Source organism: Sceloporus undulatus, chromosome 1 (genome assembly GCF_019175285.1).
Source record: "Sceloporus undulatus isolate JIND9_A2432 ecotype Alabama chromosome 1, SceUnd_v1.1, whole genome shotgun sequence".
NCBI classification, from domain to species: domain Eukaryota; kingdom Metazoa; phylum Chordata; class Lepidosauria; order Squamata; family Phrynosomatidae; genus Sceloporus; species Sceloporus undulatus.
Window position 1 is genome coordinate 3914878 of NC_056522.1, and position 14617 is coordinate 3929494.

The 14617-nt window shown below is 41.9% G+C and overlaps 1 protein-coding gene across 2 annotated transcripts in view; it reads right to left on the minus strand.

The window, feature by feature from the left end:
* ELP3 (elongator acetyltransferase complex subunit 3) overlaps window positions 1–14617 on the minus strand; it is a 149586-nt gene that overhangs the window by 46280 nt on the left and 88689 nt on the right. For both annotated transcript variants that reach the window (XM_042438216.1, XM_042438208.1), the window contains exons 10-11: window positions 10022–10215; window positions 358–448 (exon numbers count right to left, since the gene is read on the minus strand). In XM_042438216.1, the coding sequence (XP_042294150.1) occupies window positions 358–448; window positions 10022–10215 (285 nt within the window). The remainder of the gene's footprint in view (window positions 1–357; window positions 449–10021; window positions 10216–14617) is intronic.

Sequence of the window (14617 nt, forward strand, 5' to 3'; positions counted from 1 at the left end):
TTACTATCTTTGCCCCCACTTTGTGGAACAAGCTCCCTGTACAGCTTCGTTTCTCTGCATCGTTACTTTCTTTTAAAAAAGATTTAAAAACACACTTATTTCGGCTGGCATTCCCACCTTAGTAATTCTGTTTTTTTGCCCCAATTACCTTAAAGTTGTTGTCTTATCTTTGCCCTGATATTTTGACTGTTTGCTTCCCGTCCCTACTCCTCTGATGATGTTTTAATTTTTATATGTAATATTTTAACTTGTATTTTATTGTCTTCTTATCTGTAAGCCGCCTTGATCACATTGTGGAAAGGCGGGGTAGAAATAAAGATTATTATTATTATTATTATTATTATTATTATACTTTACCTCTGTCCCCAAGTCCTTCATTCTGGCCAATGCCAGTTCTCTCAAGTTACCGTGCTCCACACCAGAACTGACTAACGGCATTGGGATATCCCTGCAAGGGAAAGAGACAAAACTATTACAGCAGAGGAGGGGCATGTAGCTGGAAAGAGGAAGAAAGACTCTACAGGTGAATGGCCATGTCAAACCTCTATCCACTTTGATCAATTACGGAGGCTGCATCTGCATTGCAGAAATAATCCAGTTTAGCACCACTTTAACTGCCATGGCTCAGTGATATAGTGCTCTGGGAATTGTAGTCCTGTGTGCATTTAGCCTTCTCTGTCAGAGAGCGCTGGTGCCACAATCAACTCCGGTCCTCAGAATTCCACAGCATTGAGCCATGGCACTTAAAGTCGTGTCAAACAATTATTTCTGCAATGCAGAGACAGCTTGAATCTTGTCTCTCTCTTTAACTTTCTCGGACTCACCGTCATACTCTTCTTGGCCACAATCTGAGTGCAGTTGCAGCTGGCAACCTTCATGAATCTGCCCCAGGTTTCAGTCCAAATTTTAAACCAGCTGTCCAAGGTGATGGGCCTATTTTAAGAAAGGGATTGGCATCTTGGGTTTGAAATTCAGATTAAATCCCAGTGTGATTTTCAAAGCATTAAAATGGTTCAGAACTCTCAGCACCATGGACACTTCATATCGAGAGCCTTTAAACAAAACCCTTTAGCAGATTCAGCATCACGGACTTGCTAGGTAGATTGGGGCTACTAATACTACCTTGCTTGTTGAGGATAGACTGGGTTCAAGATAAAGGTGGTTATTATGGGGCTCAAAATCTACAGTCACTCCTGTTAGTCTGAACCAAAATGCAGCCAAGTTAGTTGTAACTCAGCCAAAATCCTCCTTTTGGCAGCAGGTAAAAACATTTTCATACCATCCAGCTTTTTCTAACTAGAGAGGGTTGGGCTTTTAATTGTCAAAGTTTATATATAGTTTTAAATGCATTTAATATTTTTAATGTGTAATATGTTTTTAAATCGTTTCTTAAACTTTATGTCTACATTTTAATGTTTTTCTTGCACTGTTTTAAATTTGTTGTTAGCATCCCTTAGTCCCTATATGGGGAGGAAGGCAGGCTATAAGTAAAATAATAATAATAACCATCATTCTCAACATCTTACTCCGCTGTCCTAATGAGTTCACATTCTTCTACATTCAGCCCTTGATAACTGCTGGAGTTTGGTTCCAGGACCTTCCGTGGATACCAAAATCCATGGATGGACAAGTTCCATGAAACACAACAGCACAGTAAAATGGTGTTCCTTGTACAAAATGGAAAAATATAAAATATTTTGATAAGATACTGTGTAAAATATTTTCAAATATAAAAAAGAAACAATCTTAAAATGTAAAGCTATACAACTGAGCATGAAAGTTAGAATTGTACAAGCCATTGTATTCCCTATTACCATTTATAGATCTGAGAGCTGGACAGTCAAGGAAACTGATAGGAAGAAAACCAACTCGTTTTAAGATGTGATGTTGGAGAAGAGTACTGAGGATCCCATGGACTGCTAAAAAAAGAAACAAATGAGTCCTAGAACAGACCAAACCAAACCAGAAATCCCCCTGGAAGCCAAGATGATAAAACTGAGGCTCTCGTATGGCATAAATCCTTGGAAAGAACAAAAATGCTGGGAAAGGTGGAGGGACATAGAAAGAAAGGAAGACCGCATGCTAGATGGATGGATTCTATTAAGCTGGTAATGGGAATGAATTTGCAAGACCTGAGAAGAGCAGTGGAGAACAAAGAGACTTGGAGATGTCTCATCCACAGGGTCACCGTGAGTCAGGATCGATTCGACAGCAGTTAACAACAACAAAATTATAAAATGGCAAAATCAATGCTTTTATATTTTTTGAATATTTTCAATCTGTGGATGACTGAATCTGTAGATACAGAGGGCCACTGTACTACCAAGTCCAGATGACCTGATGAGCAAAATCCAATTTTTCTGACAGTTCATATAAGCAAGCCTCAAACTGGCATAATGACTGCTCCCATGGCACATGGCTTCTGGTACAGTGATTGACCTATTGGCATTGTTGGGTGCTTTTAATAATTCAAAGGCCAGGACCTAGAGCTCCAGAAAGAGCTAAACATTAGGAAGAACTTTCTTGCTGTAGGAGCTGTTCGACAATGGAGTGGATTGCCTCAAAGGGTAGTGGACTCTTCCTCTTTGGAGGTCTTTAAACACAAGTTGGATGGGCATCTTTCAAGAGTGTTTTATTCATGTATTCCTGCATGGCAAAGGTTGGATAAGAGCGCCTTTGTGGTTCCTCTCAACTCTAAGATTCTATAATTCATGACACCAACTGGATTCTGGTCATTGTTTGCAGGAGACCTAATCTATGTTATGGAAGAAGAGGTAACTGGGTTGGGTTACGCATGACCCAGTGCTCTCAGCTAGATGTATATTCCTACCATATTACCACCCCACATGCTTCTGTTTTCCAACAATCCTTACTTCCTTGGAACTAGCGCGCTCCGCTCTGCTTCCCATGCTGTGTCAGTCATCAATCCACGTCTAATTCTCATTAGGAAGATCAAGCCATTTTATATGAAACAGGGTGAGCTCATACTCCAGGCTAAGCGCATGGTAATTGCAGTTAGTGCTTGAGAGCTCAACTGTGTGCTAGAATCTGTGAGTCACAGATTGTGGCCTCTTACATCTTAGGCAAACATTTGCAAATCAGATTTCAAATGGGGATGCCAAACTAGGAAGGAATAGAATGTGATCTTTGGCAAGTGTCATTTTAACGATGGACCCAAACAACAAGGATAGGAGTGCCTGGAAAACAGACGTGTACCAAGAGAGTACACAGAGCCAAAGGAGCACTGCCATCAAATAGAGGGGGGAAGAGTTGGTCAAAGGGAGGTTTCCACCATTGGCTTCCTCTGAAGCTGATAGAGAGGAATTTGACCAAGGGAATTTGACCAAGAGCTGGGATTCAAATCCTGGTCTCCAGAGTCCTAGTCCAACACTCACACCACTACACCATGCTGTCTCATGCCATGTGAAGAGCATCTCTGTGACATTACAAATCCCTTTAGGATGTTGTCTGCATGTGCAACCCCCTTTGGACAAATTTTGCCAAGAAAATCCCATGACAGCTTTGACTTGGGGTCACCATAAATCAGTAACTTGAAGGAACACAACCTCAATCCCAATAAATATTTTAAGAAATAAATTAAGCAAACATAACACAAAAGGCTAACATTCTGCCTTCCCAATGCTGCTCCTCCCCTGTTTGGGTCTGGGTCACCCATTCTCAGCCCCCCAAAAAACATGTGATAGACTTGCCGTAAATCAGAAATGACTTGACGGCACACAACAGTAACAATCTTTTATTAACTAAAGAAGGCACATGCTGTCCTATTTGAGCAAAGACGTCAGTAGTCAACCAAGGAAGCTGTGAAATATTAAACCCCACCTTTATCACCCACCCTTTTACCTAGCAAAGGAAGAATTTCCCATTTGTAATTGTCAGCGCAGAACATTTCTAATAACTGCTGGCCCGCTCAGAGGGTGAGTGCTGATAAAAAGACACAAAGCAATTACTGAGTAATTCATCTTAGCCCGTTGCATGACTTGAATCAATGTAAAATGTTCTTATGACCAACTTGGTCATGTTTGTGGTCCTTGGAAGTTCTCGATAGTTGGAAGAACTAGTGTGGCACCGGGTAAGAGCGATTTCAGGAGGTCTCCCTTGGCCACTTTGTTAGAACAAAGCTTTTTTCCAGTATTCTCCCAATATTGTCCTTCACAAGCTACACATTTTGCTTCCATTGGGGGACGTAAGGACTAAAATCCTGTTCATCCCTTAGTGGAGTTAACTTGAAGATAGAGGAGAGGATAGTGGTAGTGGCAAGGAGAAAAAATGACCGCCACCAGAAAGGAAAAGAAGACACAGACAGGTGGCAGGTGAAGCAAACAGCTGGTTTCAAGAACTACCTGGCATCAAGATTTGAAATTCATCTGTACCAAAGGACAAATGGTTGTCCAGACCATCACTTGAATCTAAAGACACATGCCCACAGCAATGTCAGGCATGCCAGGAAATCTACCACCAACTCTGCCAATATGGTGTTAAAATTGTTCATGCAACAGATTATTACACATGCCATTTCCCATTACAAGATCTGGGCCAAGGACTGCTCGATCCTTAAAAGTTTCTTTTTAACACACACTACTCTGCACAATCTCATAAACCTCCCATGTTTCAACCTAACATGCAGCTGTATGGTTCCTTAACAGCATTACTGGAAATGTGTACATCTGGAAGTGTAGAGGCAGTGACTTCAGGATCTTGACTTGCCATGGGTTTGGGGGTCCACATTAGCCCACTAAGGATCTTGGAAGGCTGCCTGCCCTGCAGCACCGCTACCATCGTTTTAAAACAAACAAAAATTATGCCCCCCAATGGGACATTTGTTGTTATTTGTTGCCAAGTTGATTTTTGACTTATGGCAACCTTACGAATGAGAGACTGCCAAGATCTGTGGTTACAAGCTGCCCCCTCTTGCAATCTCAAATTTGTGGCTTCGCTGACTCTCTTTCCCTAATGCCCCCCACTTTCTCGTTGGTATTGTTGTGTGCCTTCATGTCGTTTCTGACTTATAGTGACTCTAAGGTCAGTATCATGGAGTTTTGTTGGCAAGATTTATTCAGAGGAGGTTTGCCATTGCGTTCCCTTGAGGCTGAGAGCAGCTGACCTGCGGAAGGTCATCCAGTGGTTTACATGGCCAAGATGGAAAGCAAACGCTGGTCTCCAGAGTCATAGGCAAATGCTACTAGCCCTCATTTTACCAATTGTTTTTATCTTTTCCAATGAGTCATGTTGTCTTACAATATGTCCAAAGTATGACCGTTGCAGTTTAGTCATCTTGGCATCTGGGGAGAGTTTGGTTTTGATTTGCTCTTGGACCTATTCACTTGTACTTTAAGCAGCCCACTGTATCTACAGAACTTATCTCCAGCGCCACATCTCAAATGACCTGATTTTGTTTCTGTCCTAGTATTTCCCATTTCTAGGCATGGTTGTGAAAACTAGAGTATTGTGAAGAAAGTTGACAGAAAGAAAATGTGACACAGGAAGGCAATTTTACTATACAGTGGTGCCTCGGGTTACGAAATTAATTCGTTCCGCGGCCGCTTTCGTAACCCGAAAAGCCTTCGTAAGCCGAATTGCCATAGGCGCTAATGGGGAAAAGCCGCGTTTCGTGCGAAAAAGCCAAAAAAAGCACCAAAAATTTTCTTCGTATCCCGAAAAAACATTCGTAACCCGGAACAATGATTTCCTATGGGATTTTTTCGTATCCCGAAAATTTCGTAACCTGGGTATTTCGTATCCCGAGGTACCAGTGTAATGTTTTAGCCCCAAAGAAGTCTTTTTTGGAACAGACGTCGACCAGAAGTCAACTTTTTGTTGGCTTCCACTGCAGAAAAGTCTCTTTCGGGGCCAAAACAACATGTCTTCTAGTGGGGGTGGAGCTCATATTTTGGAGAAATAAATTCAGGGTTTTTTTTAAAAAATGTTCTTAGGATTCGTGGAGTTTTCAAAAGTGGTCTCGGGGAGTGCATGCCGCCCACACTTTCTGCAAACCTGTGCGAGATGGTTTGGCTCCTGGGAAATCTGAAAGTGGGCATCTTTAATGTTGCTGTTGCAGAGAGAGATTCAGGGACAGATGACATCTGAAGGGGGTGACACCACTGCTCCTCAAACATCTGTATTTTGGCAGAAACAGGCTAGGGCATTTGCCTGGATCTCTTTAAAATGCTGAAGAGATGGTCTGAGAGGGGGGAGCATCAGTGAGAGGAGAAAGGAGAGGCCCTAGGCTTTTTCCAAAAAAATAAAATTTCAAAATTTATTTTTTTCATTTAAAAAATCTTTAAAAACATCACATTTTACCAAATTTTCACTTTAATCACATTAAACTATGTATATGTGAACACATTTATTCTGTATAGTTTATTGTAGTTTAAAGATAATTTTAATTTGGACAGTTGTTTATGTCACAACTATAACCGTAGGATTCAGTGATTTATGGGAATTACGATTTATGAGTAAATTAGTACAAAAACATTACTAAGGATTCTTTATGGGTGTAGTATGGGAGGAGGTCAATGGGGGGGGGAGAGAGACATCATGAGATACCACACTAGGTGACCCCAAACCCTAGTGACGCCATCGAACTAGGTCCCTGCTGCAAATTATTCATATCTGCATATATGTACACACCGATGGGGCTTGAGTCACGCACCCTTCGTATAGTCGCAAGGGGCAGCAGATGGCTACTCCTAACTGCCTTTGGGCATGAGGCTGCTCCACGTCACCATATCCTGAAACAGCCAACTTGCTGCGCCAAAGATTATTTTACATAGGCTGCATAGCAGGGTGCCAGAATCAATCTACTGGCATTCCCATCACAAATTGTACAACATCCCAGCCCTCTGGAGTTCTCCAGAAATTAGCAAGAAGCCGGGCTCTTTTCAATTGCTAACATTCCCCATGGAAACTGTGTTCTCCTCCAGTGTGTCCTTTAAGCTGAACAAGGAAAGACTCATCTGGGCTCTTCGTTGCTACTGTTTGATGGCTTGTTAATGTTGTCTGGCAGTTAAATGATGTTGCCTTTGCTCTCTGAAAATGGCTGAATACATTAAGGAGGAAGCTAATTATTAATGTGTTATGGGGACTGGGTGGGTGATTCTCTCTGCAGGAGAGAACAGGAAGTGGGGGAATTATCTCCCCAAGGGGACCCTTTGGGGACAGGAGACGGAGATTCCATTAAGGGGTTTGGCTACTGCTCTCACCCCCCCCAGCTCAAAAAACAACCAGTCTCCATCTCCTCATAATCCAATCCAAACTAGAATCCTCCAGATGTTTTGGAGTGCAGCCCCCTGAATCTCCAGGGCAGGATATTCTGGATCAGGGTATTCTCCAGATCAGGAGAAGACAAGCTTGCTCCATCCTCAACATGACATCTTATCAAATATTTAAACATGGGTACCATGTCACCCCTTAACCTTCTCTTTTCCAGGCTAACATTCCCAGCTCCCTAAGCTCTCCTCATAGGGCTTGATGGTTTCCAAATCTTTAGCTCCCCTTGTTCTTCCTTGTGCTCCTTCCGTAACAAGTGGGGTGGTCAATCTGCTCCAAGTTTTAAATTTGAACTTTAAAACAGTTATTCAAGGTTTCCGGACGTTCTCCCCACAAACAAGCTCAGCACTTAGGACAGCATGTTTTAAGTTCATACTGAAACTCAAGGCAGACTCAATGCCCCACTGGCAACAGCAGCCAGGAATCTCCATGATAGTACCTCCCTCTCCCTTCCTTCCTTCTCTGGAAGCTGTTATCCAAGGGCACCTTTCCCACAAAGTCTTTGGCACAACCTTGTTAGTCCTGATTCCTCCAACCATAAGAACATCCAGTGTCATATAACCAAATGTGTTATTTTGCTTAAGATAAAAAAAAGGCCACATATTCATGTATGGTCATGTAATCTTGGGGACAACTCATTTCCTTGAGGTCCACCTTGAGAAGCAAGTGAGGGTGTTAGAAGGAACAGCATCTTCTGAACTTGTTCTTGTGTTCTCTTATCCACTAGACTGAGGGTGCATCTACACTGTTGAAATAATGCAGTCTAACACCATTTTAAATTTTTTAAACTCATATTTCCCTCCCTGCATATTCAAAATCTAATAATTTAACTATTTGGGATGCCTCAAAATATAATTCCAAAGATGACACTCCCCAGCATCCCTTTCTTGGTGTGAGTAAAGTAATATTTTTTATACTCTTGATATTTTCTTTCCCAAAATCCATTCTTTAATACTGTTATCCCATTTTCTAATCATCCTTAAAGGGATTGTTTCTGGAATTGTTTGAAAAATGTACCGGTATATTATTATTATGTAATAATTATTATTATGCTTTATTTATTTAGCGCTGGGAGCAACATCATTTTAAATACTCATTCTAGCAAGAGAGAAAAAACTTTTAAGTTTTTAAACTGCTGTAACTGCAGCTTATAGAGGATGGGATTTGTAGTTTTACAAGGTTTGTAGCCTTCTATGCCAATGAGGGCAGATCTCAGGATTCTGTAGGATGGAGCCACAGCAGTTAAAGTGGTGTCCAACTGCATTATTTCTACAGTGCAGGTGCACCTTTAAATATAGAGGGATTAGGATCTTTTGTCTTCCTTTCCAATTGCTGTTCCTTCCTCCTATGGGCAGAAAGCATTGTCTGGTTCAGCCAGGTTTAATGAAGTGACTGCATTCCATAAGACTGAACCTTCTGTTCCCTTCCCTTCTGATCTTTGATGATGGAAGACATGCTGCAACATGTCTCTCTCTCGGCCTTTTCTTTTTCAGATTAGTTTAGAAAAGATCAGGCAGGCTATCACAGAACAAATATTCCTCCTGTTGAGGATTCCAAAATTATTTTTTTGCCTGCAACTTGGTCTTTTCAAAATCATCATCCTTTTAAAGTAGGCACCTAGGCCCAAGGTCAGCCACTGAATTTCATGGCCGAGCTGGGATTCGAATCATGGTTTCCAGTGCTGTAGACCAACACTCAAACCACTATGCTATGCTGGCTATCTAAATGATGTTATTGTTATGCACCTTCAAGTCTACTCTGACTTATAATGAACCTCTCCTAGGTGATCTCCTCCTTTTCTTAGCAAAATTTATCCAGAGGATGCATGGCAGATGAGAGTGTGTGACTTGACCAAGGTCACCCAATGGGTTTCCATGGTTAAGCAGGGATTTGAACCCTGGTCAATCCACATTGAGAGACAGCATGGTGTAGTGGTTTGCTTGCAATAGATGCAAACTACAGGAAAGGAGATTCCAGCTCAGCATTAGGAAGAACTTCCTGGCAGTAAGAGCTGTTTGGCTGTGGAAGATACTGCCTCGGAGAGTGGTGCAGTCTCCTTCTTTGGAGGTTTTTAAATGGACATTGAATTACCATCTATCAGGCGGGATTAGATTGTGTCTTCCTGCATGGCAGAATAGGGTTGGCTCTGGGATGTCTCTAGAATTCTATGATTTTTTTAAATTATTATTATTGTAAATAGCTCAATGTATTTTAGCTTGGAAATAATTTTATAGACTTCTTTGAGGGAATACAACTTTAAAATCAATGTGCAGGGATTCTAAAAGAAGTGTCTCCAAACCTTATGCCTTTCAAGTGAGACAATATTCTTATACAATCACAGAATCCTAGAGTTGAAAGAGCCCCGAAAGGTCTTCCAGTCCAATCCCATTCTGCCGTGCAGGAAGACACCATCAAAGCATTCTCTGTGATAGATAACAATCTAGCCTCTGTTCAAAAACCTCTAAAGGAAGAGCCTTCACCTTGCCTTGTTTATTTTCTCTCCTTCTTTGTAAGTCTTTAAACAGAGGCTGGCTGGCCATCTGTCGGGGATGCTTTGATTGAGAGTTCCTGCATGGCAGGGGATTGGGCACTGGGGTCCCTTCTAAGTCTATGATTCTACGACTTCTCTAAGCACATCACCCTTGCACAATACTGATGTCTGTCAGAAAGGTGGTATAGTGCAGCTGTGTGTGCAGATCTGCACCTTTGCATGATGCAAGATTTACAGCGTTACCTTTGTACTCTATATACTCGAGTCCACGGGGGCACAAGGGCCAGGATTCTTGCCACTAAATCCACGAGGGTGCTTGGAGGATAACTCTTGTACCGTCCTGTTTTCCAGAGCTCGTACAGACCTGTGCCACGGATGACGAGAGTTGGGTACAGCTTCATGCCATCTGGGCGAAAGGCGGGGTTCTCGAAAAATTCCTGCAAAACCAGAATCACAGCAGAGAAATTACAAGCAATGGCCTTGGCTCATTATAGCCCCAGAGTTTATCAGGCTACTGAGTTGATTTACTCCTATTCTCTCACAGCCACAGGAGTTTACCGCATACCATGCAGCTGTGGACAAGTCTACATAGAGACTACCAAACTCAGTGTTCAAACATAAATCAAGGAACATGAGAGACAGACTGGGTCAGCGAGAAAAATCAGTAGTAGCAGACTTGTTACAAACCATCCTGGGCATAAAATGAGAGCCATTAGGGCTGAAGGGCAGGATATAAATAACATAAATAAATAAATAAATAAAATGCTGTTTGAAAACACTGAAATTCTGGACCATGCCAACAACTATCAAGTCGGAACACACAGGAAAGCCATTGAAATCCCCAAACACCTGGACAACTTTAACAGGAAAGAAGAAACCCTTAAAGTTAGCAAAGTTTGGCTAACAGTCCTGAAAAACACTAAAATCAAGACCCAGCAAATGCAAATGTAAACCTCTATCAGGGTTTTCCCAGTAAACAACAGGTTTCTAATTAAACAGACACAAACCCTCCTCCTCCTCACACCCTGAGTACTTGCCATTCAACAACAGAATAATACACAGATTAACATGGAAATCACTCCTACCAACCCACAGTTACACAGTATATATACCCCACTCACTTCCATGCCAGCATTCTCTGAAGATGCCAGCCACAGATGCTTGCAAAACGTCAGAAACAAACTTTTCTAGAACATGGCCACATATCCCGAAAAACATACAAAAAAATCAATGTATTGGTTTGTAAATGTGGGTGAAGGTGACTGTCAGAAGAAAGGGAGCACTAAGAAGAGTTGGGATAGCATGCAGGAGCAGATTGGAGGCATGTCTACATGAGCCCAATGAACCTGTTTCCCCCTGTCCTCATGGCACCGTCTTCACAATGCAGCAACAAAGCCTTGATTCAAACGCAGATTATCTTCACAATGCAAGGCCAGTTCCACACTGAATCCGGCCCATTCCTCCCTTAAACCAGATTGAAAAGACTTCAATTTTGCTCCAGATTTTCTAGGAAATTTTTACCATGTTGTTTTGGGCCCCAAAGAAGCCTTTTTTGCAATAGGAGTAAATCAGAAGTCAACCTTTGGTTGACTTCCATTGGGCAAAAAGCTTCTTTCAGGCCCCAAACAACCTGGGGTCTTGGGCAGAATATGTCAAAATTACCCTACATCTTGTGGGAGTGGGGCTCATATTTTGGAAAAACAAATTCTGGTTTTGGGGCATGGGTTTAAAAACCTTCTTGGGGATGCTGGATTCTTCAAAAGTGGTCTTGGGGTCTCTGTGCAACTCAGAATATTTCAGTCTCTCCAAATTTGAAATCAGCCAAGAGTCCAGCAGAAGAAAAAGTCATTCTGGTTTTGCTTTATCTTTATTTTCAGATTTGGTTCAGTCTGACCACTGGGAGGGGGAATTCATGAAGCAAAACATGCCCCCCAACCTGGCGCAATTGCCCACTTCTGCACTAATCTCTACAAGAGTCATTTCAACATTTTAGAAAGAGAGAAAACAAGCACAAAATAGTTTCATGAGCCATCACAAAATGATGGTATCATGAGGAAAGGAACATGGACATCAGAGGAACCCCAGAGGGCTTCCCTGGGCTTGTGGATCCCCACCTGTACCCTAAAACCTAGCGGTTTTATACTGTCCTGAGTGATATGTAGGAATTTAGAGAGAGAATTTTCACAGGGAGGAACTAAAATTAATGCATTTTAAATAGAAAGTATCTTCTGAAACTACAGAAGAAAGACAAACAAGCAAACCAATTTAGAATACAGCATTTTTCACTTGCAAAATAGTTCTGTAAATAGTGACTAGGAAGTAAATGCATTGTGTATGTGAATAGGAAGTAAATGTATAAGTCATCCTCATGCAATGGATGAACATTTGTGTGTGCCTTCAAGTCGCCTGTTGACTTATGACAACCCCACCAATTTCCTAGGGTTTTCTCAAGCAAGGAATCTCCAGAGGTGGTTTTGCCAGTCCCTTCCTCTGAAATAGGGCTTAGACCCTAATATTCATTGGTGGTCTCCCATCCAAGCACTAAACAGGGCTCACCTTGCTTGGCTTCCAAAATGAGGATCTGGTGCCTTTCAGGTATTTAGGCAAGCTGGACTGAAATTTAATGTGCTGAAATTTCTTTTGTGAACCCACTGTTCACTTGAAATTTCTTCCAGTAGATTACTTTCAAAAGCCAAGATTTCTAAATTTACTCTTCTCTAACAAATCACTGAATGCCTGAATGGTGTCAGTACCTATGTCAAAGCTGAAAATGAATTCCCACACCCAAATGTAGTTTTCCATACCCAGAAAAGCATGCATGGAAAGATTTCTTTGTACAGGTAGACTGTTTTCGTAAGTTTGTTAAGTGTTGAGGTTAGGGTTTTGCATGATTCTAGGGCATCCCTTTCTTTGGATGCCTAAACTATATTTCTAAATGCTCAATGGCAATGGTAGCAACCTGGAGACTGAAGGAAGAATTCAAGGAAAGGGGACTATTTTCCTCCCATCAATACACTGTGTGGTGGATATTCTTGTCCTGTTGCTACCGATCAATGGTACTGCCTTGAAAATCCCAATAATCACAGTCTGTCTTGTTTTGACTATTGTGCTTTTCTACACACACCCAGCCGAGCCATTTCTAGGCCATTTTATGGGCAAGGATGGCATTACTAGAAGGTGTCATAATGGGCACTTAACTTAAATGGCTTTAAAGGGGGCCAGACAATATCGACATTCAGAAGTCGGTGGACAGCTACTTCTCATGATGGTTCTACATGACCTCCATGTTTAGAAGCATTGTGCCACTCAGTGCCGTTTGGCAGCACACCTAGGCAAAGCAGGGTTAGACCCTGAGGAAGGAGATGAGAAAATTAAGGAAGGAACATCAACAATCTGAGATATGCAGATGAGACCAGATCATTAAACAGAGAGTCTATGAGCATCTAGAAGGCAATTCCATAATCACAAAAAAGCAACAGGGGTTTCAGAGAAAGAAGTCATGCCAGACAATTCTAATGTCTTTTTTTGATAAAGTTACCAGCTTGGTAGATGAAGGGAATGCTGTGGACATAGTATATCTTGATTTCAGTAAGGCCTTTGACAAAGTTCCCCATGACATTCTTGTAAACAAGCTTGTAAAATGTGGGCTAGACAAGACAACTGTTACGTGGATTTGTAATTGGTTGACTGACCGAACGCAAAGGGTGCTCAGCAATGGCTCCTTTTCATCCTGGAGAGAAGTGACCAGTAGGATCCCACAGGGCTCTGTCCTGGGCACAATGCTATTCAACATCTTTATCAATGACTTGGAGGACAAAATTGGGGGTATACTTATCAAATTTGCAGATGACACCAAATTAGGAGGAATAGCTAATAACCCAGAGGACAGGATCAAGATTCAAAATGACCTGAATAGACTAGAATGCTGGGCCAAAACAAACACAAGTCCAAGTAGAGCACAAGTTGAACATGAGTCAATAGTGCGATGTGGCAGCTAAAAAGGCCAATGCAATTTTAGGTTGCATCAATAAAAGTATAGTGTCTGGATCAAGGAAAGTAAAAGTGCCACTCTATTCTGCTTTGGTCAGGCCCCACCTGGAATACTCTGTCCAGTTCTGGGCCCCACAATTCAAAAAGGTTGTTGAGAAACTGGAGCGTGTCCAAAGGAGAGCGACTAAAATGGTGAAGGGCCTGGAAACCATGTCCTATGAGGAATGACTTAGGAAGCTGGGGATGTTTAGCCTGGAGAAGAGAAGGTTAAGAGGTGATACGATAGCCCTGTTTAAATCATAGAATCATAGAATCATGGAGTTGGAAGAGAACACAAGCCCCATCCAGTCCAACTCCCTGCCATGCAGGAACCCTCCATCAAAGCATCCCCGACAGATGGCCATCCAGCCTCTGTTTAAAGACCTCCAAGGAAGGAGACTCCATCACTCTTTGAGGGAGAGTGTTCCACTGTAGAACAGCCCTTACCTGAAGGCAGTTCAGGACGGATGGGAGTTTCTCAAAAGAGAGATACTGAAGGCACAATTTCAAACAGTTCCAGTGAGGAAGAAAAATGGGAGGTGTCTCAAGAAACCAGGATGGATGACTAAGGAACTTTCAATTGAGCTAAGTTTGAAACGAAACATGTATAAGAAATGGAAAAAATGGGGAAATCACCAAAGGGGAATTAAATATTTGACGGGATGTAACATTGAGGAGGGAGCTAGCTTGTTTTCTGCTGCTCCAGAGACTAGGACCCGGAACAACAACAACAACAACAACAACAACAATAAAATTTTATTTCTATACCGCTATTCCAGTGATCAAACAGCGGTGTACATCAAAGAGTAA